The 27,132-nt window shown below is 44.8% G+C and overlaps 1 protein-coding gene across 1 annotated transcript; it reads left to right on the top strand.

The window, feature by feature from the left end:
- The first annotated feature begins 644 nt into the window (after nt 1-644).
- NRROS (negative regulator of reactive oxygen species) lies at nt 645-26,905 on the top strand. Its single transcript, XM_069556681.1, has 3 exons — nt 645-881; nt 20,127-20,247; nt 24,669-26,905. The coding sequence occupies exons 2-3, from the start codon at nt 20,140-20,142 to the stop codon at nt 26,637-26,639; spliced, it is 2,079 nt and encodes a 692-aa protein (XP_069412782.1). The 5' UTR covers nt 645-881; nt 20,127-20,139; the 3' UTR covers nt 26,640-26,905.
- Nucleotides 26,906-27,132: the final 227 nt, after the last annotated feature.

Here is a 27,132-nt window from a genome sequence, read left to right on the forward strand (position 1 = left end):
GGCTCTAAAACTCCCCAAGTGTGCTTCTTTGCATTACTCATTCCGCGTGCAACAGACACTGTAAATATTTTGCCTTCTCCACTAGATAGTAAGTTTTGGAGAACAGGAGATAATGCACAGGAAGCTCTTAGCATAGTGCCTGGCACACCCCTTTGATGGTGACTGTTATGAATTCAATTATTCTTTTGAATTCTTGGCAATTTTGTACACATCGGGCACAAAAAAATTGGTCCAAGAAGTTTAGGGCACCCTGACAGTCTTCCACAAAGCAATTTTCATTTCCTTTTCTTTTCTTTTTCTTTTGATATGCTGGAGTCAAATAAGGACGCCCTGGGTGAATGATTCTCTCCCACTTGGGAAAAGTGTATCCTACCCATTCTCAAAATCTGCCCTAGCTTGACCTAGCTTGACCCAACCTTGAAGAAGAGTTTCTGGGTCCGCAGAGCTTGTAGGCAGGGGCCCCCAGCTCCCACTCCCTCAAAATCTCGAAGGTAAGAAAGCCCGAGGAGCCTCGGTTAGCACGATTGGGAGACCATTCAAATACCTTACCTTCTCGACTAATCCCGCAGGTAGTCCGAGGGCCACTGCCTCCCGCCCTCCTGCCCGCCCTCGCGTTCTCCTATCCCCCTCGCCACCCTCCCCTCGCCTCCCCTGCGGCGGCAGTTCCGTCTAAGATGCCTGCTCTCTGCGCGTGCTGAGTTGCTGAGCGGCTTGTTCTCCATGTGACTTCAGTTTCCGTCAGTTCCTTCCGCAAGTGCTAAAATAATCTGATGCCCCAGAGAGAGGAGGCAGCTCAGCTCCGCGTTCGGCTGCTGTCGAGGAGGAGGCCGGAGTCCCGGGAGAGGATGCGCCCCGCGGAGCCGCCTGGGCCTGCGGGAGCCGTGAGTATTTCCTGCGGGGCGGTTTCCCCACCCGGCGGGCGGCCGCGGCCCCTCCGGAGGCGGGAGGCTGGACCAGGTTGGGAGGTAGGAGGTCAAGCGTCCGTGGCCCGCAGTGGGGGGCTGACAGGGAAGTTGTGGCTTGCTGCATCCAAGCTCTACCAGTTCTGTTTGGGTGCTGCGACTCTGGGTGGAGGTGGAAATACCTTCTCTGGGAGACTTAGGGGTGGCATGGTGTGGTGGAAACAGCGAGGGCTTCGGAGTCAGACCCGGGTTTGATTCCGGGCTCTATGGGGAGAATCCTGAGCCTCAGTGTCTGCATCTGCCAAATGGAAACGATAATGCTCCCTCCTGGGGCTGGGTGACTGGATGTAATGAGCCTCCGCTGAAACACTGACCCTGCCTTTCCTGCCCCACAACGTGGACTGAGAACCACGATTTCATAGATGAAGAACGGGAGACTGATGAACAACGACATACTTAAGGATATCTTCCATGTGCCAGCTAGTTCAAGTTCAAGGTGTTGGGTGGGGATAGAGCTGAGAAGACAGGCAAAACCCTTTCCCCACCGAGTGTGTGTGTCCATGGGAGATTCCCACAGCCCCGAGGCTTGACTCCAGGCCTCTCTGACCCTGGTGTCCAGTGCTCTTCTGTAGCCCTCAGGCCGTCTCCAGGTGGCCTGGATTCTGGAAGGGTCAGCATATATCCCGCAGCCCTTAGGAACTGACAGAAGTTCGGAGCCACCGAGTGGGCTGCAGGCTGCCCTGAGAATCAGCTGCCAGTTCACTTTACCCCTGAGGGGAGGTGACCACGTGATCAAGGGTGGCTGGGATTGCAGACGGCTGAGGCAGGGTTCCAGGGATGGACCCCCTGGATAGGGCTGGTTTAGGGTGGTGCAATTCCCAAGGGGTTCGTGGAGGGTGAAGGGACTCCAGTGGAGGTTTCTTCCATGCTGGGTACAACCTATTAGCAATCTGGATGGGAGAATCATCCAGTTCATAGAGTTGGCCTTGAACTGGGGCCTCCTGTGCCCCCTTCACCTACTGGCTGTACCGACTCTTTCTGTGGTTGTTGAAGGTTTACTGGGTTATATAGCCCTGAGGCTTATTTATTTTCCTCACATACCACATAGGTTTGTACATGTATGTCTGAGAGTTCCTAGAGGGGATTATGGAATCATGGGGTGGGGGACCTCAACTCTTGTGTTTGGGTTTAACAAAACCCAAAATCTCTTTCACAAAGAAGGTGATCTTATCTAATGGGTGCCCTCATGGGAACTTCATGAAAACCCATGTGAACCTGATCCCATAGAGTCCTTAAACTCATCATCCAAAAGCAGAATGCTCCTGGTAATCGTCTTTGGGCCTGTGTTAGGAATATGTTGACCTGTCTGTCTCTAGTCTTTGGGATTCTTTCGAAAAAGTGATGCCGGTATTGATCGTAATTTATGTTCTGGCTGTAGTGTGCATCCACATCACCAAGTGTGAGCTAAACTCTTGGATGGAACACTAGGTGTACCTCACATCATGCTCAGATCCACACTGTAACCACATACATTAGAGGAGGGTGGGCTTTCACCCAAGATTAAAAAAACATTATCTTTCTTGAAACAGGCTTATATGTTCAGGGATGCTCACTGATGTATCTGCACATTAGTGACAAATATTTTTCCTTGTTACACTCATTCTCCCTCCCGCATTCTTCTTCTTCTCAACCTCGTCATCAAATAAATGTAATAAATGTCATATGTTTAATATGTGGGAGATTCTAGGCTAGGTTAGGTGATGATCTCTGAAAGCTCAGAGAGGTGAGAAGAGGGGAAAAGGACATTGATTTTATTAAGCCTCATGAGCAAATGTCAACTTGAGTTTAGGGGTTGTTTACTTGCAATTGACAAAAACCCAACTGAGCTTGGTTTCAGCAAAAAAAAAAAAGAAGAAGAAGATTTATTGTTTCCAATAATGAAAAAGTCTATGGGGAATAGCTTCGAGCATGGCTGGATCTGGGTGCTCAAACATTGCCAGGAACCCATCTATCTTCATTCCTCAGCTTTGCTTCATTATTAGGCAGATCCTAAAGTTGTTGGCAAAGATGGCTGCCTGAAGCTTTAAGCTTAATTCCTATCAGTTTGGCATGTGAAGTAGGAAGAGAAAGCCTCTTTTCTAGTAGTACTAGCACAAATCTTTGGATTGATTCTCTTGGGCTTGGCATCTGCGTTGTACCTTTTATAAACCAATCACTGTGATTAAGGAATTAGGCAGCTCTGATGGGCCCAGCTTTGTTCATAGTCCTCACTTTGGAGCCTTGAGTTGAGGCCACACCCAAAAGAACACAGATTTTTAAGAAAGGAAGGGGGTTGGTTGCACAACAATGTAAATGTACTTAACACTAAAAATTTCTGCACTTAAAAATGGTTCAGGTGGTAAATTTTATGTGAGTGTATTTTACCATAAATAAAACATTTTTAAAAATAAAAGCAAGAAAAAAAAAAAAAAAGAAAACAAGAGGTGATTTCCTCAAAGGGAAATTGAGGAGCTGTTACCAGAACGAGAAATGAATGTGGGTAGACAAAACCAACTGGTTTCCAGAGTGAATGGAGTCAGGAGCTGAGACCAAACCACACGTGTCTTCTCATTTTAATGTGTGAGTGATTTTAGACTGAGCAAAGGGCGTAAAGAAGGAAGTGGAACCTTGGAGTGCGTCTCACCAGCAAGGTGGGCATGAAGACCAGGATTGGTGCCAGTGATGGCTAAACATGGCCACAAAACCCTCTGAAGACCCAGGGACTCCCCATCTCCAGCCTTAACCCACAAGGTCACTATGGTCAGATGCTGTGCTCTGTACCCCAATAACTTTCTGTTGTCCCTTCCAAGAAAGAAAAGAACAGGGAGGGGATTTTTCTTCACAAGGTAACCCTTGGGGCTCTGTTTTCCCACCCTGGCTCTCTCAAGCAGCACCTAAGTGCCTGAGGCAGCCCAGCACCCACAGTGCCCTGCAGGGGATCACCTTGGGTGCATGTTACACTCTCCCACAACCTCGTGTTTTTCTCTTTTAGCCAGGCTGGGCACTGGCTCCTCTTGGTTGTCCCTATTTCACCCTTTGTTTGGCTGGCCACGATCCCTCAGGTCTCTTTCGCCTTTCTGGTGTCTTCCCTCAGTGGCCAAGGCTGAGTTCCCTCCCTCAGCCTGCAGGGTCAGGGAAAGTGAGTCTTTCCATTCCTGGCCCCGGGCCACCTCCTTCACCTTCCAGCATGTTGATGGTCTCCCCATCACTGCTCGGCTTGACACCCTGAGTCTTCCTCATGGGGCTTTCTTTATGACCTTTCTTTTTTTCTAGGTTCTTGTGCCCTTCCTTGGGTCCCTGCTGCTGCTGCTAAGTCACTTCAGTTGTGTTCAACTCTGTGTGATCCCACAGACAGCAGCCCACCAAGCTCCTCTGTCCCTGGGATTCTCTAGGCAAGAATACTGGAGGGGGGTGCCATTTCCTTCTCCATCCTTGGGTCCCTAAACTGACCAAATTTTTGCTAATATTAGTGTCTTCTTATTTCCTTCTAAATCCTCAGTTTCTTCTAGGTTTTCTATAGCTCTTTTTGCAGAACCTACAGAGGCTCTCCTCTTTGTCATAGGTACACACCATGGCATTGACAAGGCACCTCACCCGCCGAGAAGACCTTGACTACATGAACACTCAAGAGTACTATTCATAATATCAAACACCATAGGTATAGGTACTAACCAATTGGAATGGACATGTCCTTAGAGGCAGGATCCTGGGACTTCCCCAACCCCAGGTCAGATGTTACGTACCTCCTTGGTTGCTGGATCATGCGGGAAAGGGGGCTGGGAGTTCCAAGAGGGCAGCCAGGAAGCTGGGGTGGGGGCTCATGGGATATCTATTTACCAATAAATACTTACCTGTACAACCCAGCTGAACATTCCCCCAATATATATTCTTCCCAAACAGGTGCACGTCCAGCACCTCCTATCTGGGCCAGAACTCAGCTCTGATTTGGTTTTGTTTTTTGGCTGTGCCAAGCAGCTTGTGGGATCTCAGTTGCCCTACCAGGGATCGAACCTGTGTCCCCTACATTGGGAGCTCAGAGGCTTAACCACTGGGCTGCCAGGGAAGTACTCACCTCTAGTTTTGGCTTCACTGTCTACAAGCTATGAGACTTAAGCAATTCACTTTGGTCTTTTTGAATCTTGAGAGTGAAAGTCACTCAGTGTCTGATTTTTTGCGACCCCCATGGACTATACAGTCTATGGAATTCTCCAGGCCAGAATACTGGACTGGGCAGCTGTTCCCTTCTCCAGGGGATCTTCCCAACCCAGGGATCAAACCCAGGTCTCCTGCATTGCAGGCGAATTCTTCACCAGCTGAGCCACCAGGGAAGCCCTTTTGAACCTTAGATTTCTTATTTGTAAAATGGGAATAATAAACAATGACTCTACTATAGATACTTGTGCACTAATGTTCACAGCAGCATTATTCACAATTGCCAAAATGTAGAAACAACCCAAATGTCCACTGATGGATTAATGGGGGGAACAAAATGCGATCTATGTATTATTCAGTCACAAAAAGGAATGACTTTCTGATGCAGGCTATAACATGAAGGGACCTTGAAACTATTATCCTAAATGAAATAATTCAGGCAGAAAAGGACAAACATTAATAATATATGATTCCACTTATATAACGTACCTGGAATAGACAAATGTATAGAGAAAGAATAGTGGTAACCATGGGCTGAGGAGAGGGAAGAAGGGGGAGCTTTTGTTTGATGGAACAGAATTTAACTTTGGGATGATGAAAAACCTCTGGAGAGGGACAATGGTGAGATTGCACAGCAGTGTAAATGCATTTAATTCTACTGAATGTACACTCAAAAAGGTTAAAATGGTGAATTGTATGTATATTTTACCACAATAAAAATAGAGATGATAATTCCTACTGTGTAGAACTGTTTCAACTATTAAATGAGAACAAATATCTATAAGAAGCCTTTGCAACCTCAAGTGCTATTATTATTAACCAGTAACATTAAGTTATCCTGCAGTAGGAAATGACTACCCACTCCAGTACTCTTGCCTGGAAAATTCCATGGACAGAGGAGCCTGGCGGGCTACAGTCTATGGGTCACAAAGAGTTGTACATGATTGAGCACGCATACATGCAACAAGTCGTAATCCAGTTGTTTTGCTTTATCCAAAAATTCCCTAAAATCATTATTTTTTTGATGAAAGGGCTAAAAAATCACATTACTTTCATTTCTCTGGGAATTCAAATAAATGTTAAGAGAGAAAAAAAAATTAGCCTTAGAGCAGGAGGCCCACCTTGCTAGTATAATTTGGGGGATTTTAAAAAGGGCAAAATTATCTCCCATACTGTCCTGAAACTACACCATGAACATTACATTTTATAATGTAATGAAAACTGATATAAATATCTATTAAACAGCAGTGCATTAAAGAGGACATCAGTCATTCACTGTTTAGGATGAGCTGCTTTCCTCCTAATTCTGGCTGAGAACACTGAGGCTATGATTATCAAATCTTTTTTTCCTTCTTACAAGACAGAAACTTTTTTCCCAAATAAAACAGCTGACTTTGCAATCTCAATTAAATTGAGATTAAAGTAATTAAATTGACCCAGAAGATTGAAAAAGTAGGAATGTTTTTTAAAGGTTAAATCACTTGTTATGCATTCTGAAGTATTTAGGGAGAGGTGTGCTGATGACTGCAATCTATTTTGAAATGAATCAAAAAACAAGATGGCTTGCAGGATGGATAGAAGGATGGGTAGATGGATGGATATATGATTAAAAACAAGCATGTGTGCTCAGCTGCTCAGTTGTGTCTGACTCTGTCAGGCTCCTCTGTCCATGGGATTCTCCAGGCAGAAATATTGGAGTGGGCTGTCATTTCCTCCTCCAGGGGAAAAGCAAGTATAGTAAAATGTTAGTATTAGAATATAGGTGGTGGGTATTCCAGTGGTCCCTATTAAAGTTTTTTCAACTTTGCTCTATGTTAAAAATTTTCATAATAAAAATTTGGAGAAATTACTAATAATATTTAATAACTGCCCACATTCCTTGTCATAAATATAAAAACCAAGTAATTTAAAACTTCCATAGGAGTTAAAACTATCTATAATATAGTATCATATTATTTGAATTATTAGATCATTATGCATCTGAACTGTTAGGATATAATGAGGAGGTGACACCTATATTGGTCCCTGAAGAATGAATAGGAGTTCAGCAGTTGGAGAAGGCCTGTAAAGGGGCCTTTCCCACAGAGGAAGGGTGTAAGTTAGTCAAGGGTATTCCAGGATGGCTGGGGCTTGTGACATTGACACTGAGTTTTGCTGGACTCACAGACTAAGTTTGAATTGCAGCTCTGACATTCTGTGGCTGTCCCAAACCTATGAGAGCCTCAATTTACCAAGTCTACAGTGAGGAAGAGAATATTTACTTGCTAGGATTTTCTGAAGATTATTTTATGTAGAGCATTTATTCTAAGGTGAGCACTCCACAAGCATTAGTTATTACAGCTAATAGCCCAGAAGGCGCTCTAGGAGCTTGAATACTATCCCACTGAGCTGGTCAGTTATCAGGAATCCATATCATTTCATTCCTGAGGTGTGCTCTTTCTCAAGGGAACTAAGGTCAGTGGTTGAGTGGGAGTGATATATTTCCACTCTGAGCAGTAAGCCTCAGTTATCACCTGTAACCCTTTCCGTGCCTAATCGCTCACAGACTCTGGGTGATGTCTCCCCTGAATGTCCCAAGGCCCATACCCTACAGCTCACAGGGAAGGGAGAAGGTGTTGCAGCCCCTCTGTGTTATTTAACACCAGCTCCCTGTTTGTACAGAGGAACTCTGCCTTCCCTCTAACCTGACACTATCTTGTTAGTGAAGTCCACAACATTTCTTTATTGACAAAGCCTTGTCTCACACACACACACACACACACCACACACACATTCTCTCATTCAGTCTTGACAAAACCCTGTGAGGTCAGCAAGGCAGCTATTACTGTCAACCAGAGCCACTGCAAGAATGAGGTGATCAGAGAAAACAAACCTGTGATTCTGAACGGAAGTGACAAGTTTGAAACAAATACATTATTGGTTAGATGCCTATCAGAGAGAGAGTGTGGGCCTCTCTACACAAAGGTGATACCACCAGCCATGTGTCAGCAAGGTACTATCACCCCAGTAGGAGCAGACTTGCATTTTTTAAGACCTGTGGCCAGATGCAGCCTGTGGCTATGGGACGGGATGGAGGACTCTGACTTCTGTTGGTTCCAAAGGCTGACCCTGACCACACAGGGAAGCTGGTTGACTCTTTTGTAGCCCCGAGGAGATGGAAGTCCTCTCCACACCCTGGCTGCCTGGAATTGCCATAGGAAGAGCCCAAAGGAAGAAGAGCCTCTGTGGCCTCCAGCCTTTCTCCAGGTGGAGGGAGCCCATCCTAGACGAAGATTCTTCTCACAGGAGCCTCTGTGGAGGCTGGCTGACCAGGGGTGCTAGGCTTTGAGTAGGAAAAAGAGATCCGAATTTTAAACCAGTGCTTGGAAACCACTGCTTTGTGTTCCCTGTGGCACCTTGTCCATGAGTTCAGTTCAGTTCAATTCAGTTCTCAGTCGTGTCCGACTCTTTGCGACCCCATGAATCGCAGCACACCAGGCCTCCCTGTCCATCACCAACTCCCGGATCATTTCATCTTTCTGGTCTAGCGTTCTCACCTCCTGCACACTGGTGGGTAGCCCTTTCAGAAAGCTACAGTTCTCCTCAAAAGTGTGGTCAGTGACTAAATTCAAATGATGCAACTCCTCACTTATTTGTCCAGGCTCAGAGTGGGATCCAGGTCCCAGAAGCAAGTGCAAAGGGGCCCCAACAATACAACCAGCTGCTCGCAAAACAGGGAGCTGTTGTGTTTAAACCCAGGCAGGTGGACAGCTTCCCGGGAATGAGGATACTTAGGGATGACAAAAAGTATTTTTTCAACTTTGTTATAAAAGTTGTCTTAATACAGTAATAACCTTGCAGCTCAGCCATTCCCATTTTACTGGAAGAATATTGAGGCCAAGAAATTGAGTGATGTACCCAAGATGAGAGCCAGGCTTTGAACCTGTTCCATCTGTCCCCTAATGGTAGCCATAAGTTTATTTTCTGTTAACAAATTCATTACTAAGAGAGGAAGCCAGAGGAAACAAATCATGAGGTCTCAATTCTAAAGGCTCTTTTGCTCCAATCCTCAATTTGCATGTTCTTTTTTAATGAGTCAATATTCTTTGCAAAATATGGGAATGAATTAATTTGATCAAAGATACAACTGGGCCTTTGCTTTCATAACTATTCTGCATTTTCTTTTACATGATCAAAACTTAAAAATCTTTGGATGTAAAGGTCCACATTTTGGATATTTCTCCAAAGAAGACATAAAAATGGTCAGTAATCACATGGCAAATGCTCAACATTATTCGTCATCAGGGAAATACAAATCAAGGCAACAAAGTGATACACTTCACATGCTGGGATGTCTGTAATAAAAATGACAGAAAATGACCAGTGTTGGTGAGAATCGCAGCACACCAGGAGAAACTGGAGGAGAAACTGGAGCATTAGTAATGTTGCAGACATCATGCTCTTTACTTCTAAATAATTCATTATATATTTTCTAAGGACAAGGATAGACTTACATAACCAGAGGACAGCGATCAAAATTTGGTAAATTGACATTGTTGTGTAGTCGCTTAGTTGTGTCCAGCGCTTGTGCAACCCCAGGTAGACGGCCAGATTCCTCTGTCCATGGGATTTCCTAGGCAAAAATACTGGAGTGGGTTGCCATTTCCGTTCTCCAGGGGATCTTCCTGACCCAGAGATCAAACCCACGTCTCCTGCACTGGTGGGTGGATTCTTTACTGCTGAGCCACAGGCGGAGCCCAGTAAATTAACATTGATATAATTCTATTATTTCAAATGTTGTCTGTATTCAAATTTTACCAAGTACCCCGTAAAGCCCGTATAGTATTTCGATCACTTGGTTAAGGAGGCATTTGCCAGTTTTTCCACTATAAAGCTGTTACTTTTGCATTAACAAGTAATGAAATAAGAAGATACTTTAAGACTATATTAATATCTTGTTTCCCAACAAAATTTCACGTTTAGTTTTATCATCCCTTGTGATTCTTGCCTGTAGGACGCACTTTGAAAAATACATTCTTGCATTCAGATTTCAGTCACTTGACTGTGCTTTTCTGAAATATTACATTCTTTTGTTTAAGCTTACCAAAGAGCACAAGTCCTGTTTTAGTTAGGTTCTTTTCATTGCCATGAGGCAATACGTGGGCCAGCCTATGCAGGTGGTGATGGTGGTGAAGTACTACCGTGGAACACCATGGAACTTGGAAAGGAACCCAGCAATTTCCAAGAAACACCAGGAACCAGAGAGGCAGCCTTGCGCCATTCTCTCCACCCTCCCTCCCAGCCTGTGCAGTTCATCTTCTTGTCATTCTCCCTAGTATCTTCTCTGATCTCTGCTCCCCGTTGACTGTCTCATTCTTTTCTATCCTGTTCTGTTTTTCTATGCCTTGGCATCTAGCTTCTAACTGCTTCCTCATGGCAAATCCCTCAAGATTCAATTCCACCTTCTCTCTCTGTGCCTCTTGGCTCCAATTTCACTGCCAAGTACCTAATTCTCTCCCTCGTCTCTCTGCACTGAAATCACTCATGGTTGCCGGCCACATGTAAGGATTGACCTCTGTGGGTCAGGTACTTCCTGTCAGCTTGGTGGAGGTACAGATAGTGGTGAGCTCACACCTTCTGAGGACTGCCCCTCCAGAGGGACTGTGGTTGTGGTGGACAGAGATATGTACCTGGACAGTGGAAGTTACATTAGTACATCAACCATGTCTCTTGAACCACAGTCAGACCTCTACCCCTTTCAGGTATGAGAGAGAGGTGCTGTCTGGAAGCCCTGATTCAAATGTCAAACGTTAGAATTTTCAGGATATTTTAAAGGTTTATGTGTAATGCATTTTAAGCTTGACAAATGTTTCCTGAGTACCTGAGAAGAACTTTTGAAAAAAATGTACATTCCTGGAAATTTGGGGACAAAAGAGTACCACTATCGCACTCCCTTTAGGAACTCCCACCTTTATTTCATTTTCCTCTTTAAAAAAAAAGTTTGAAACATATGAAATTTACAGGAAAGTTAAAAGAAAGTATAATGCTAAATTTGCTAGTTGGTAGTAATTTGCTTTAATTCTCTCTGTTGAGCCATTTGAAGGAAAATTGTATAAACTAGACATTGTGAAATTTCACCCCCAAATATTACAGCACGCATTTCCTAAGAATAAGACATTTTTGTACATAACCACAGCATCATTATCATACCTGAGAAAGTTAGCAATAATCTGGTAATATCATCTGTACATAATACTATCTAAAAAGACATCATTTAGTACACACATAAATGTCCCCAATTGTCTCAAATTTTTCTTTTAGAGATTTTTTAAAAATCCACTCAAGTTACATGCATTAGATTTGACTGTATTATGTTTCTTAGTCACTTGTAATCAGACCTCTTCCCTCCCCTGTCTTTCTTTGTTTTTTAAAATTGACTTTTTTTAAAGAGTCAAAGCCAGTTGTCTTGTGAAACATCTTAGAGTCTGTATCTTTCTAATTGTTTCATTTTGACTGGGCTCAGGGCAAACAATTTTTGGCAAGGGTACTACCGAGGTGGGACTTTGTTTCCGAAGGCAGGACACCTGGAGACTCAGGATGCAGGTGGTTTCATCAGGGGAGATGCTAAATATGACCATCTGGAGACAGTTGAGTTTTGTTTTTGTTTTTTTTTTTTTTTTGCTGAGACTCAGAGACTAGAGCTCCTTGCCTGAGGCATTCAAATACTTCTTGGTAGTAGGAATTATTTGAAGTGGTCATAGACTGGGATTTCTGTTCTTCATTATCTATTCTCTGTGGTCTGTGACCAGCTGCCCTTCCCTTTCTCCCAGGATCCCAAGTGGGATTTGCTCTTTTATTTTTAAACAAGGGCAGACTCCTTTGCTGTGGAGTCCTCTCCCTAACACCTGTGACTTGTGTTCTGGCATGTCACTGTCATACGTTTACACCCCACACTTGTGCCAACTCTGCTTCTAGAGATTCTGCTCCTCATCCCCCACCCCCAACCAGTCTATAAATATTTGCTTCTAACACCAAGTACCTCTGAGAGTTCTCCACTTTCACCTACAAACCTCTTTCTTTAAAGCCTTTTTTAGCTTATCTGATTATTTTGCAGAGAAAATTCTCAATTACGTGCTAATGTATGGATAACACTTTTAGCACTTGCTAATAGTGCCCTTAGCAAAGAGATTGCAGCCCCAGCTCTGGTGGCAGCTGCTAATAGTAGTAGCAGCAGCTGGAGAGGGTGGGAAGGTGAGGGAGTGAGGAGGTGATGTTCAGGGTGCCTCTGAGTACTAGAAATCCAGCATCCTTTGTGAAAATGAAGCAGAAAACACCAACAAAGCAAACCCAAAGCTTGGGTCAGAATTACTCCGTGTGTGTGTGTGTGTGTGTGTGTGTGTGTGTGTGTGTGTGTGTGTGAGTTCCCAGTCCTGTCTGATTCTTTGTGACCTCATGGACTGTAGCCCACCCGGCTCCTCTGTCCATGGGATTCTCCAGGCGAGAATATTGGAGTGGGTAGCCATTCCCTTCTCCAGGGGATCTTTCCAGCCCAGGGACTGAACCTGCATTTTTTGCATTGGCAGGCAGATTCTTTGCTGTTTGAGCCACCAGGGAAGCCCAGAGTTATTCCTCAGTATTCCCAAACTTTGAGTATGAGGAGCCCTTTGTATGCACAAAAATACCTATAGATCAGCCCTTACCTGATGGCTGTGTTTTACTATCTGCTGATTAAGACATTACATAGCAACAGAAAGCTAGTTGGAATTAATAACCCTTAAAAGACCTTGTATTTTATTAATACAGGAAAACCTACATCTGTTTGAAGAAAAAAATAGTGTACATTTGTGTTTGTCAGCTGTTTAGTCGCTAAGTTATGTCTGACTCTTTGCAATCCTGTGGACTGTAGCCCACCAGGTTCCTTTGTCCATGGGATTTCTAGCATGAATACCGGAGTGGACTGCCATTTCCTTCTGCAGTGTTTGTCAGAGGACCTGACAAAAACAGGGACCCTGCTGCCATCCTGTATTTTGATTCTTTTGATGATAGAGATAGAAATTTCAGGACTTCAAGAAGAAGAGACCAATGTAGTCATGACGATGGATAAGGAAGCATTGCCCCAGCTTACAGCTCAGCCACTCCTGGCAGGATCAGGATGCTCCTTCCAAAAGGAGTAAATGTTCCAATCCCTTCCCCTCATTCCACCCAGCCCGTGGGGCCATCCAGTCATTCTCCTTTCACTTCACTTGGCTCAATGAAGCAGAAGCTTCTCCCTATTGTTTTGTAGAAACAGAAAAACAAGCATAATTTCTAAAACAGGAGTTTTTGCAGCTGATACACATTCTTCCTCCTCACTGTTAGTGTCCTCCTGTTTCAGAATATAGTCTTGGTGCATGTTGTTTTATGAAATACATTTATTTTCACCACGTATTTATGATGACCAGATCTGGAAAGAGAAAAACCAGACAGAAAGCCAATTGTCTTTCTGTCTAAAAAAAGGAATATTCTTTATAGACAAGGGATGAATGTGGGGTTGAATCACAGGTTTTTATGATATCTGATTAGAAAACATAGTATCAAGGTGAATGGTTATATAAGGGATGCCACTAAGCATTTGAGGTCCTAATATTTCAAGGACTTCTTAAAGAGGAACCAGGAAGGACAGTTTGTGATGACACAAACAGAATAGATAGAAGATAGAGAAAAAATATAAATGCAACACTAAGAGGGCCTCACACATGAGGGGGGATTTATAACCTTAATATCTCCAAGTCAGATGTGTTACAGACAGTATAGAATCTTGTCTCCTGCCCACATCTAGGTCGATGGCATCTTGTCCCTTCAAAACTTTTCACTAATAAGAAATTCACAGTCTCTGACTTAAGTAATATCCATGATTACTATGACAGGATAAAAGATAATAGAGACATTATAAAAATCATTAGTTGAATAAATGAATATAGGACTTATTTGTTGTTCAGATGCTCAGTCATGTCTGACTCTTTGTGGCCCCATGGACTGCAGCACACCGGGCTTCTCTGTCCTTCACCATCTCCCGGAGCTTGGTCAAACTCATGTCCATTGAGTCAGTGATGCCATCTAACCGTCTCATCCTCTGTCATCCCCTTCTCCTGCCTTCAGTCTTTCCCAGCATCAGAGTCGTTTCCAATGAATCAGCTGTTTCCAATGTATCAGGTGGCCAAAGTATTGGAGCTTCAGCATCAGTCCTTCCAATGACTATTCAGGGTTGATTTCTTTTAGGATGGACTGGTTGGATCTCCTTGCAGTTCAAGGACTCTCAAGAGTCTTCTCCAACACCACAGTTCAAAAGCATCAACTCTCTGGCACTCAGCTTTCTTTATGGTTCAACACTTACATCCATATATGACTACTGGAAAAACCATAGCTTTGTTGACGAAGTAATGTCTCTGCTTTTTAATATGCTGTCTAGGTTGGTCATAACTTTTCTTCCAAGGAGCAAGCGTCTTTTCATTTCATGGCTACAGTCACCATCTACAGTGATTTTGGAGCCCAAGAAAATAAAATCTGTCACCGTTTCCATTGTTTCACCATCTATTCGCCGTGAGGTGATGGGACCAGATGCCATGATCTTTGTTTTTTGAATGTTGAGTTTAAGCCAGCCTTTTCACTCTCTTTCACCTTCATCAAGCGGCTCTTTAGTTCCTCTCCGCTTTCTGCCGTAAAGGTGGTGTCATCTGCATATCTGAGGTTATTGTTATTTCTCCTGGCAATCTTCCATGTGTGTCTAGTTGCTCAGTCATGTCCAACTCTGTGACCCCATGGACTGCAGCTTACCAGACTCCTCTGTCCATAGCGATTCTCCAGGCAAGAATACTGGAATGGGTTGCCATGCCCTCCTCCAGGGGGTCTTCCCAACCCACGGATCGAAACCACCCTGCAGGGAGATTCTTTACTGACTGAACCACCACTATATAAAAAAAATGGATTTAGCATTTTCTGCTTCCACACTTGGAAAAAACTCTTCAACTTCATTATCTGGTTTAACAAAAACAGGTGCAAGTAGATTCTGTTAATGCCAGCTGCTTCTCATGTCAGGATCTCAGGTCTTATACTGGATACTTTCCGAATGGTCACCCAGACCAGGAGGAAACATGGTGCTTATCAGGCTCTACTTGGAACATGGGTTGATTTGCAGTTCTTTTGTATTACTCTATGGCTCCCACTGTGGTTCAAGCCCATGAAATAGGCACCCTTGATCCAAGCCCCTTTAATATAATGAGGGGAGGTTCCAGGTTATCTCATTTAAATTATTAACATCATATGTCATGTGTACCCTCCATCATAATTGTTCTTCGTTCACTTCTTTTTTCTCCACCAAAAATGTATCTAAGATGAGTAACATTTGATTTTAAAATGGATATATTTTTCAGAAGTTATCAGGCAGATAGGAAAAAAGTGGGATGGTTGACTGAGCGACTTCACTTTGACTTTTCACCTTCATGCATTGGAGAAGGAAATGGCAACCCACTCCAGTGTTCTTGCCTAGAGAATCCCAGGGACGGGGGAGCCTGGTGGGCTGCCGTCTCTGGGGTCGCACAGAGTCGGACACGACTGAAGCGACTTAGCAGCAGCAGCAGCATGCATAGACACTCTCATCCAGTTGGAGACGCTGTTGAATGGTCCTCACTTAAGTGTGGGCGGAGGGAAGCAGTCCTGTGCACACAGAAGAAGGTTCACCAAATTTTCCAATGAAAATTTGGCATTCCAGTTGTTTATCTTGTATCCTTCACTGTGCCTTGGGGTTTCCAGGTAGTTCAGTGGTAAAGAATCTGCAATGCAGTTTTGATCCCTGAGTAGGGATGATCGCAACAGTAGGAAATGGCAACTGCTCCAGTATTCTTGCCTGGGAAATCCCATAGACAGAGGAGTCTGACTGCAGCTCATGGGGTCACAAGGAGTCAGACATAATTGAGCACACACAATTCACTGTGCCATGGCTCTGAGGAAGGCTTCTGCAGCTACATGCTCCAGGAAGAGTGTTTTTCAACCTAAATGATTATTATTTTGAAAGCCTTTTATTGCTTTTCAGAGTCATTGCATACCTTTTTTTTAGTATTGTTCCAAGCCCATCCTCACTTACATCACTGTATTAGCCAGGCTCCAACCAGGAAACAGAAACACACAGATTATTTAAAAACAGAGGAAATTTAATGCAGGAAATTGGGTACACATGATGGAAGAGGCTGAGACGCCAACTAGAGAACAGACAGTTAATCCAGAGATTAGCAACCTCAGGAAGCTGCCACCTTCCCTAGGTAGGGGGAGGATAGAGGAAGGAAGTTACCAGAGCCTGTAAGTCACCAGAAAAAGCTTAAGAACTTCTCAGTCCCAGGCAGAGAGGGTGGGAGAGAAATACCATGGATTTTCTCTTCCTTCTACCTTCTAACTAACCTCCCAGTAACCAGGCCAGCTGGAGACCAGCTGACATCCAGAGCCCTCAGAAGTCAGCCCCCAGCGAACCAGAGCTGAGTGGGGGAGGATAAACCATAGCTTCAAGGACAAATAGCTCTCATCTGTTACTGGGATTAGCCTTTTTTGTTTCTGTTCAAATAAATTTGTTCTGGAATTTATTAATGCAGAATTTGTAATCCAACCTTCGCACATAACTTTTACACTTTTAGTTGATATAATGATTTATTCATTCTTCCAACCAAATTATTCATTCTTTCCCCTTTTTCTGTAGCTGTTAAATTACCTTGGAGATTACACATAGGAGTAATAGCTACTCAACCAGCCCATAGGTGTTAAGAACTCATAAATAATAATTATGTTATTAAGTACCTTCATAGTTGAAGTACTTTCATATATACTATTTGATTCTCATAAAAATTCTGAGTAGTTATTATTATCTCTGTGTTATAGAAGGATTAGCTGAGTTTCGGAGACTTCATATGAATGGCTCAGGGACAAATAACAAATACTGGAACCAGAATTCAAACCCTGGTCTGTCTGGTTCCAAATCCTATAATCTTCCTGTGCTGCCTCATGAAAGACAGAGTGCCCAGAGGGTACAGCAAGAGGATTTCTGGGCTGGTTGGCTGAGTTTAGGAGAAAATATGCTTTAAATTTGCTAAAGTTTTCTTGTTGATCCAGAAATTAAAGTTACAGTCTGGGCATAACTGACACCAGGCCTATTTGGCATTCCAGTCTGCAGAGTTATACTCCTGTACTCTTGCCCTGAACACATCTGAACTCAATATCAGTATACAGGGTTGACAGTTCTAGAAGGTCACAGCAGCATGTACCATCCCAAGCCTGACAAAGAGGATGAGAGAGGAAGGAAGGAAGTCCGTGGTTCCCATCTCCCTCTCCTCAGTAAAATAGAGGATACAGTGACATTTGAGTGTCAGTGATTTTTTTTTTTTTTTTTTTTTTTAGTATAAGTATGTCCCAAATATTGCACGGGACATATTTACGCTAAAAAGTTGTTTGGGGAATTCCCTGGCAGTCCAGTGGTTAGGATTTAGCACTTTTCACTGTTGAGGCCTGGGTTTGATCCCTAGGTCAAAGAACTAAGATCCCACAAGCCATGCAGCACAGCCAAAAAAAGAAAGAAAGAAAGAAAAGAAACTTTAAAGCTGGCAAATTTTTTTAAAAAGGGTTTTGTTGTGTGTCTGATATTCAAATGGCATCTTGTAATTTGCTAAATTTGGCAACCTTCTCTCAAGGTAGGCAGTGATCCCACCTTGTGTGCATGTGTGTGTGAGTATTAGAAGTTTACTGAGGAGAGCAGGCCACATGGCTCTGTTTTGCCATCTGTGCCCTGCATATGCCATGAGGTACTAATTCCTGCACAAGTGCAGAAGCAGAAGGTAAGCCTGGGAAGGGGATTCCCAGCGTCAGGCAAATATGGATGAATTCTGAATTGGAGGTTCCCTCTGTGGTAAGGGGAGCTGGCCTGACCTGAAGCGAAGGTTAAAGCTGACTTACCTGGTTTCACTTAGCTTTTCTGTCCGTCTGTTTTCACCGATGAGTATTCAAATCTGACCAAAACGTTAAAATTAGCCATAGAGATGTGTAAACTTATTCGAAGAAAGGGAAAGAGGAAGGGGCCCAAGATGGCTAGAAGTGTCAGGCAGAAAGGTCTGTGGGTCCCGTGGAATAGGGGAGGAGATTCATGGTAGCCCTGGAACTGCTGGTCCAGGAGACTCAAGAACAGATCCTGTGGGCCTTCCCGGGTAGACGTCAAGGAAAGGATGGGGCAGGTGAAATGGGGGCCAGGGAATTACCTCGGATTCTGAGGAATGCAGAGCTGGGAGGAGATGCCACCCGGCTGTAAACTCTCCCAACAAGAGGACAGTCAACTCAACAGCACCTCCTGGGTAAGAAATTACCCTGGTTACTCATCCTGGAACTCAGGGAGGGGAGTCTGCAGGCTACTTCCAGCCTGGCAACTAACTTGATCTTGAATAACCTATTACTGTCTTTGGCCTTTTCATCTTTGGCCATGTAAAAATGCAACGGTGGAGGGTATATTACATTTCCATTAAGGTTTCTCTTTGTTTCTAAAGTCTATTCAGTTCAGTTCAGTTCAGTCGCTCAGTCGTGTCCGACTCTTTGTAACCCCATGAACCGAAGCATGCCAGGCCTCCCTGTCCATCACCAACTCCTGGAGTTTACCCAAACTCATGCCTGTTGAGTCGGTGATGCCATCCAACCATCTCATCCTCTGTTGTTCCCTTCTCATCCTGCCTTCAATCTTTAAATGAGTCAACTCTTCACATCAGGTGGCCAAAATATTGGCATTTCAGCTTCATCATCAGTCCTTCCAATGAACACCCAGGACTGATTTCCTTTAGGATGGACTGGTTGGATCTCTTTGCAGTCCAAGGGACTCTCAAGAGTCTTCTCCAACACCACAGTTCAAAAGCATCGATTCTTCTGTGCTCAGCTTTCTTTATAGTCCAACTCTCACATCCATACATGACCACTGGAAAAACCATAGCCTTGGCTAGACGGACCTTTGTTGGCAAAGTAATGTCTCTGCTTTTTAATATGCTGTCTAGGTTGGTCATAACTTTCCTTCCAAGGAGTAAGTGTCTTTTAATTTCATGGCTGCAGTCACCATCTGCAGTGATTTTGGAGCCCCCCAAAATAAAGTCTGACACTGTTTCCACTGTTTCCCCTTCTATTTGCCATGAAGTGATGGGACCGGATGCCATGATCTTCGTTTTCTGAATGTTGAGCTTTAAGCCAACTTTTTCACTCTCCTCTTTCACTTCCATCAAGAGGCTCTTTAGTTCTTCACTTCTGCCATAAGGGTTAGTGTCATCTGCATATCTAAATTCTATTGGTATGTGTATAATTTTATGCTTCCTCATGACTTCTGCTGTGTGCTCACTGGCTGGGTAAGAGAGCCAGTAACCACACTTCATCATAGTCCTTGTTATATTTGAAGACTGCTTTTTTCATTTTTCCCTCAGGCATTTCCCTTATGCAGGCAAAACACCAAAATCTGTTTTCAAAGGTCTGTATTCAAATGAGTTAATCAGTGAAATCTACTCTTTCTAAAAGCCTCATGTCAACACAACAATTAGTAACTCTATGAGACCAGAGGCTACAGTTAATATTTCAATCCCAGTTCACTATTCTTTCATTCATTTATTCAGCAAATATTTATTGAGTTCAGGCGATGCATGAGGCAGATTTGAGCTTTGAGAGGAATATTTCAACAGAACTACAAGATATGGCAAACTCTAGGTGACCTGAGACCTGGTTCCTCAAAACATTTGCTTCTCTCTTCTTTTTCTGGACTCTTGGGAGTTTCAGGTTTGGCCACCTGCCCACCAAATGGTAGAGGCAAAATGAAAATAAGTTCTTGTTGAGAGTTGCAGTGAAAGGTTAAATGTGCTGGCTAACTTGAGGTATTTGAATAATCTGTGGGTTTCCACCTCCCCATAGCTGTGGGGCTCCGAAAGCGGACACAGTGGGAACTGGCTTCTTCTACAAGGAGGGCGCAGCAGCCCTCTGGGATGTCCTTCTCTTACCAGCTCCTTCCCTGCCCTCTGTCCACAGTGCTGCACTTGAGATGGAGTTACTGCCCCTCTGGCTCTGCCTGGGTTTTCACTTCTTGACAGTGGAATGGAGGCACCAAAGTGGAATGGTCACAGCAGCTTCACAAGGGGGCTGTGAGCTGGTGAGTTTTCCTGGGTACTCTGAGTTGTCTGTTACCCCTGTCCTGGCGAGGTTGGGTCTAGTTCGAAAGCTGATGGATTGTCAGTCAAGGAGGGGAGGGGATGAATGAGCCTGAATCACTCTGTACCTTCTTACCATGATGCCATGTGCAAGTTTCTCTTTAATAAAAGGAAAATATGATGCCTGGGAAAGGCCCTGCCCTACTTTTCTCATACCTACTGAGGACAGGTGATCTCAGAGGCACACCAAGGGCAGCCACCTGAAACTTTAAAAACACCTTGTTAGCAATTTGGATGATAGAGCTTCACTAATGGTATCAGAGTCTCTGGGTGGGGCATATTAAATTTGGAGAAGCCCTACCTCAGAGCCTGTGTGTGAGCCAGTAGTGAATTCTTAATCAGCTGTACTGAAGAGCATGCTGCCCACGCTGCCCTGCACAGCAACATCCCCACCACGCTCAGGCTTAAGACAGTCCGGGGAGAGATACCTGAGCTTCTGTGGTTCACCCTTTCCTGGGCTTTCAGCCTATATATGGAAGCAGACTTGAATCCTAACAACTGAGCACACTCTAGAAAGTTTCTCCTTTGCCTATAACTCAGTGGTGTCAAAAGTTTGCTTGAGAAACATACAGTTAATGAATGTTCCTTGAGCCAGGGGCCTGGTGGGCTGCAGTCTATGGGGTTGCAAAGAGTCAGACACGACTATGCAACTAACACACACACACACACACACACACACACGTTATGTACTAGGCACTGGGAAGACAAATTGGATTCCAGGATTAATGTGTGCCGGCATGCTAAATTGCTTTAGTTGTGTCCAACTCTTTGCAACACTATGGACCGTGGTCCTCCAGGCTCCTCTGTCCTTGGGATTCTCTAGGCTAGAATACTGGAGTGGGTTGCTGTGGCCTCCTCCAGGGGATCTTCCCAACCCAGGGATGGAACCTGCATCTCTTATGTCTCCTGCCTTAGCAGGCAAGTTCTTTTACTGCTAGCGCCACCTGGGAAGTTGTCAGAGTTAATACATTCAAAAATGTGTTCTTCAAGCTGATGAATCTTAAAAACCTAGCTGGTCATGATTCTTAACCACTTTTAGTAACCTCTAACCACTACGCTGAAAGAGACTTCAGTAGAGGGTAGGGCTTATGAGCCAGATCAGGTTTAAACCTGGGCTTCCCAGGTGGCTCTTGCGCTAAAAGAACTCGCCTGCCAATGCAGGAGATGTAAGAGGTGAGGGTTCGATCCCTGAGTCTGGAAGATCCCCTGGAGGAGGACATGGCAACCCACTCCAGTATTCTTGCCTGGAGAAGCCCATAGACACAGAAACCTGGCAGGCTACAGTCCATAGGGTTGCAAAGAGTCAGACACGACTGAAGCGACTTAGTACGCACGCACGCAGAGGGTAGGGGTTATGAGTCAGAAGAGGTTTAAACCCCAGCCCCACCACTACTAGCTGGTGACATCGAGCCAATCTGTGCTTCAGTTTCCTCATCTGTAAGACATGTAGGTAATAATAGTACCAACCAGTAATACCATAACACTGGACTTCAGTGATGACTAAATTAGTTACTGTATGTAAAGCACTCAGAACTGTGCCTCGTATGGGCTAAGTGCTATGTGTTTTATCTGCTGTTATTGTTGTTGTTAGTCTCTGCTATACAGACTTCCATTATTCTCTTACAGAAGCAATGAAAGGTCAACATCACAATAGCGAATTCAGGAGTTACCAGGCATAGGAGGAGGGAATAAAGCAGGAGACTCCCTCCCTGACCCCCTGCAGCCTGGTAGGGACTCAGTTACCAGTGAGATCAAAGAGTGGATTTCCTATGCTCTTTTGAATTGAAGGTTGAGGGTTTGAAAGTGCAGGCACCCTCCAAAGCCCCTCTTTGCATTAGCTATGTGACATTATCGCGAAGTTGACATAGAAAGCTTTCTTGGGCTCTGATGGCCACGTGGTCTTTTTGCAACACGTCAGTGGGGCTGCAGGAATTGCAGAGATGGGTCCCCCACAACTGCAGCAACTCTGGTAAAACAGGGTCTCAGAGCTTGAGGAAAGCCCCTAATCACAGTATTCTTTAGTCCCCACAGGGGGAAAAACCAACACTTACTCAAATAAAGAAATACATCTTGTTTTTGCATGGGGAGATTCAATTTTGTAAAAATGTCAGTTTCCTCCCAGATTACTCTGTTATTATAATGCAGTCCCAATCAAAACTCCGGAAACTTTTTGGGGTGTGAGATATAGAGGGAACTAGACAAATTCATCCTAATGTTCATTTGGAAATTACAAATAAATGCTCAACAACCAGAGGTTAATTAATTAGAGCATGCTAATAATCGGTCTAGCTAACATTTATTAAGCATTTATGTGACAGGTTCTGTGTTAAGTGATTTACATTGACAATCACACTGAATCCTCAAAACAAACCTATGAGAAAATTACAAGTATAATTTCCGTTTTACAGGTGATGTAATGAAGGTCTTGACTGGTTAACCAGGCTAAGGTCACACGTTTGATAAAAAGCAGAATCAGTGGGCTGATCCTAGCGATCTGGCTCTCAACTACTGTGCTCTTCATGCAATGAAGTAACATACAGTTGCCAAAAAGAATGTGATCAAATTTGTTTTTATTGCCAAGGCAATATGTCTATCACATTTTATTAATGGGGGCAGGGGAAGTTAATTACTTAATAGTTTGTAGAATGCAGTCTCATTGAAATTTTTTTTAATTTATTTTTTAATTTATTTTTTAAATTGAAGTATAGCTGATTTACAATGTTGTGTTAGTTTTAGGTGTACAGAAAATGATTCGTATATATATATTCTTTTTCAGATTCTTTTCTCTTGTAGATTATTATAAAATGTTGACTATAGTAAGTCCTTGTTGGTTATTTATTTTGCATACAGCAGTGTGCTTATGTTAATCCAAAACTTTAAATTTATCTGTCCCTACACCTTTCCTTGATAACTGTAAGTTTGTTTTCTATGTCTGCAGGTCTATTTCTGTTTTGTATATAAGTTCATTTGTATCCTTTTCTTTTTTAAAGATTCCACATAAAAGCAATATCATGTGATATTTGTTTTTCTCTTTCTGACTTACTTCACTTAGTATGATAATATCTAGGTCCATCCATGTTGCCAAAAAAAAAATTTTTTTTTAAGTTAGATAATATCTTTGGAAAGAGTCCAGAGGAGATGTAACAGAAGGATAACAGCATTTCTTTGAAGGAGAGACTGAGGTTACTGAATAATTTTGTACATTTCTATAGTGTATCCACTTTTAATTATGAGAAGGTTTGCTTTAATAATCAGATAAAGAACTTGGGGCTCCAAGAGGTTAATTCCTTGCCCAGAGTCCAAAGCTAGTAAGTAGCACAGCCAAGATTCAGACCTGAGTCTGTCATCTCTTCAAAGTGGTGCTTTTCCCTCTCTCTCAGATTCTTCCCCCCTGGGACTGGGTCCACAATTGTAGACAATCGCAAACCTTGTCCTACTGACCAGTCTATGGAAAGGAATGCCACTGCACTCAGGAAAAGCACTGAATCTGGCAGTGAGAGCACCGGGCTCCAGTCTCAGTGCTGCCATTGGCTCTTCACTTGTCCTTTCCAGAAACCCCTTTACTTCTCTGTAGGATTCAGGGTGATGAGCTCTCAAGTCCTCTTGAGCTGTAATATTTATCAGCTAGGAATGTAGAGGAGCCTCCTGGGCAAAATTTCCTTGGGTGAAATCAGGGTGCCACAGCACTGCTAGTTCTTGAGCAGCGTCCCTGTCAAACACACAGATCTTAAGATCATAGCATTAATAATGCAATAGGCACTGTTTGCGTTAATAGCTCCACTGAGTGCCAGGCTCTGTGTAACCTTTGCCTAATCTCACTACAGTCCTCTGAAGTAGGTACTGTGGTTTCGTCGCTGAGTCATGTCCTATTCTTGCGACCCCATGGACTGTAGCCCACCAGGCTCCTCTGCCCATGGGATTCTCCAGACAAGAATACTGGAGTGGGTTGCCATCTCCATCTCCAGGGGATCTTCCCGATCCAGGGATCAAACCCTGGTCTCCTGCATTGCAGTTAGATTCTTTACCAACGGAGCTAAATAACTTTATCTCCATTTTCCCGAAGACATACCAGATTTAGGCTAAATTACTTGCTCAAGGTCACATAGGGAACAAAGGGCAGAGGAGGGATTCAAACTCAGGTAGAGACCTGATCCTCCGTCCCTTTCTGTAGTTAAAACCAAACTATAAGAGCAAATGTCAGCCCTCAGCACTTGAGGACAGGAGCTCCAATCTTCTCAAACACTGTGTGTTCTGAGTGAGGCCTGGAGCATTAAGTGAGCCAGATGAGTGAACTCTATTTCTGTACATACGCCCCCACCTCAGAGGCCCCCTGCCCCCCTGACCAGTGTGTTTCTGGACCTAGCTGGATGGAGTGGCCGACTGTCGAGGGCGGAACCTCGCTTCAGTGCCCAGCGATCTCCCGCCCTCCTCCCGGACGCTCCTCCTGGATGCCAACCCTCTCAGGACCCTGGGGAACAACTCGCTGCAGCGTTACCCTTTCTTGGAGAGCCTCAGTCTGCACGACTGCTACCTGGAGCGCATCTGCCACGTCGCCTTTCAGGAGCAGGCCCGCCTGCGCAGCCTGGCACTGCCTGACAACGCCCTCTCCGAGAGCTACAAGGAGACGGCGGCCGCCCTCCACGGCCTGCGCGGTCTGCGCATGCTGGACCTCTCCGGGAACTCCCTGACGGAAGACATGGCGGCTCTTATGCTCCAGAACCTGTCTTCACTGGAGTCCGTGTCCCTGGCGAGGAACATCATCATGAGGCTTGATGAGTCCGTCTTTGAGGGCCTGGGCCGCCTCAGGGAGCTGGACTTGCAGAGGAACTACATTTTTGAGATTGAGGGTGGTGCTTTCGATGGCCTGACAGAGCTGAGGCAGCTCAACCTGGCCTATAACAACCTCCCATGCCTTGTGGATTTCGGCCTCACCCAGCTGCGGTCCCTCAATGTCAGCTACAACGTCCTGGAGTGGTTCCTAGCGTCTGGGGGAGAGGCCGCCTTTGAACTGGAGACCCTGGACCTCTCTCACAATCAGCTGCTGTTCTTCCCTCTCCTGCCCCAGTGCAGCAAGTTGCACACGCTACTGCTGCGGGACAACAACATGGGCTTCTACAGGGACCTGTACAACACCTCCTCACCACAGGAGATGGTGGCCCAATTCCTCCTGGTGGATGGCAACGTGACCAACATCACCACCGTCAACCTCTGGGAGGAGTTCGCGTCCAGCGACCTCTCTGGTCTCCGCTTCCTGGATATGAGCCAGAACCAGTTCCAGTACCTGCCAGATGGCTTCCTTAAGAAAATGCCTTCCCTCTCCCACTTGAACCTCAAGCAGAACTGCCTGGTGACGCTCCACATCCGGGAGCATGAGCCGCCAGGGGCACTCGTGGAGCTGGACCTGAGTCAGAACCAGCTGTCAGAGCTGCACTTGGCTCCGGGGCTCCCTGACTGCCTGAGGAGCCTCCGGTCCTTCAACCTGAGCTCCAACCAGCTCCTGGGTGTCCCCACTGGCCTTTTTGCCAATGCCAGGAACCTCGCTACAGTTGACATGAGCCATAATCAGATCTCACTTTGTCCCTTGCCCACAGGCTTGGACCCCGGGGGCACCCCTGGCTGTGTGGATTTCAGAAATGTGGCATCTTTGCAGAGCCTGTCCCTGGAGGACTGTGGGCTGGAGGCACTACAAGACTGCTCGTTTCAGGGCACTGCTCTCACCCACTTAGACCTGTCTGGAAACTGGGGGGTTCTGAATGGAAGCATTGCCCCTCTCTGGGATGTTGCCCCCACATTACAGGTCCTGTCTCTCAGGAACGTGGGCCTCACTTCCAGCTTCACAGAGTTGGACTTCTCTGTGTTTGAGAATCTGAGGAGCTTGGACCTGTCAGGAAATGCCTTGACCAGGTTCCCAAGGTTCGGGGGCAGCCTGGCCCTGCAGACCCTGGATCTCCGCAGAAACTTGCTCACAGCCCTTCCTCAGAGGGCGGTGTCTGAGCAGCTCGCAGAAAGCCTGCGGACTGTCTACCTCAGTCAGAACCCATATGACTGCTGTGGGGTGGAGGACTGGGGGGCCCTGCAGCGCCTGCACATTGTCGCTGACTTGGGCATGGTCACTTGCAACCTCTCCTCCAAAGTCATTCGCCTGACGGAGCTGCCTGCAGGCGTTCCTCAGGTTTGTAAGTGGGAGCGGGTAGACATGGGCCTGCTGTACCTCGTGCTGATCCTTCCCAGCTGTCTCACCCTGCTGGTGGCCTGCACCATCACCTTCCTCACGTTCAAGAAGCCTCTGCTTCAGGTCATCAAGAGCCGCTGCCACTGGTCCTCCATATACTGACCCCGACTCTGTTCTAACATGCCCGTGTTAGAACTTTGGTCTGTGCATGTAAGGACACCTTCTCTGCTGAGTTTCAAGATCTGATGGAGAAGACAAATCTGATTAACTGAGGTTTAAATTAAAGTTTAAAGTGTTTCCATCCCTTGGTTGTCCCAGGTTCTTCTTCCTTCACTGTGGTATATCCTCAACCATCTTGGTAAAATATTTATTAAGTGATATTCTGTGAAAATAAAAAAATGTGTCTTATAAATATTTTAAAAATCAAATTCACCTTGTGTTTTTTTCTTATCTTAATTTTTTTTTTTTTGGTAGTTTCACACAGGTTATGTTTGTGCCCTTCCTTTGGTGACATCCCAGGGGCTGGTGAGAAAGGGAAGGGATTCTTTGCTTCCCTGCAGCAAAAACACCTCCAAGAGCTCCAATCTTGTCCTGTGGATGGAGACAGTCAGTGTGCTGAGAGTTCCTCAAGGATGAGTCTTTCAGAGCCAAACTG

Source organism: Ovis canadensis, chromosome 1, assembly GCF_042477335.2.
Source record: "Ovis canadensis isolate MfBH-ARS-UI-01 breed Bighorn chromosome 1, ARS-UI_OviCan_v2, whole genome shotgun sequence".
NCBI lineage: Eukaryota > Metazoa > Chordata > Mammalia > Artiodactyla > Bovidae > Ovis > Ovis canadensis.

Bases quoted from the DNA above. Each gene is read 5' to 3' on its own strand.
- NRROS (XM_069556681.1), top strand. From the start codon at position 20,140: ATGGAGTTACTGCCCCTCTGGCTCTGCCTGGGTTTTCACTTCTTGACA. The intron at 20,248-24,668 runs GTGAGTTTTCCT...TTCTGGACCTAG, and splicing joins CACAAGGGGGCTGTGAGCTG to CTGGATGGAGTGGCCGACTG.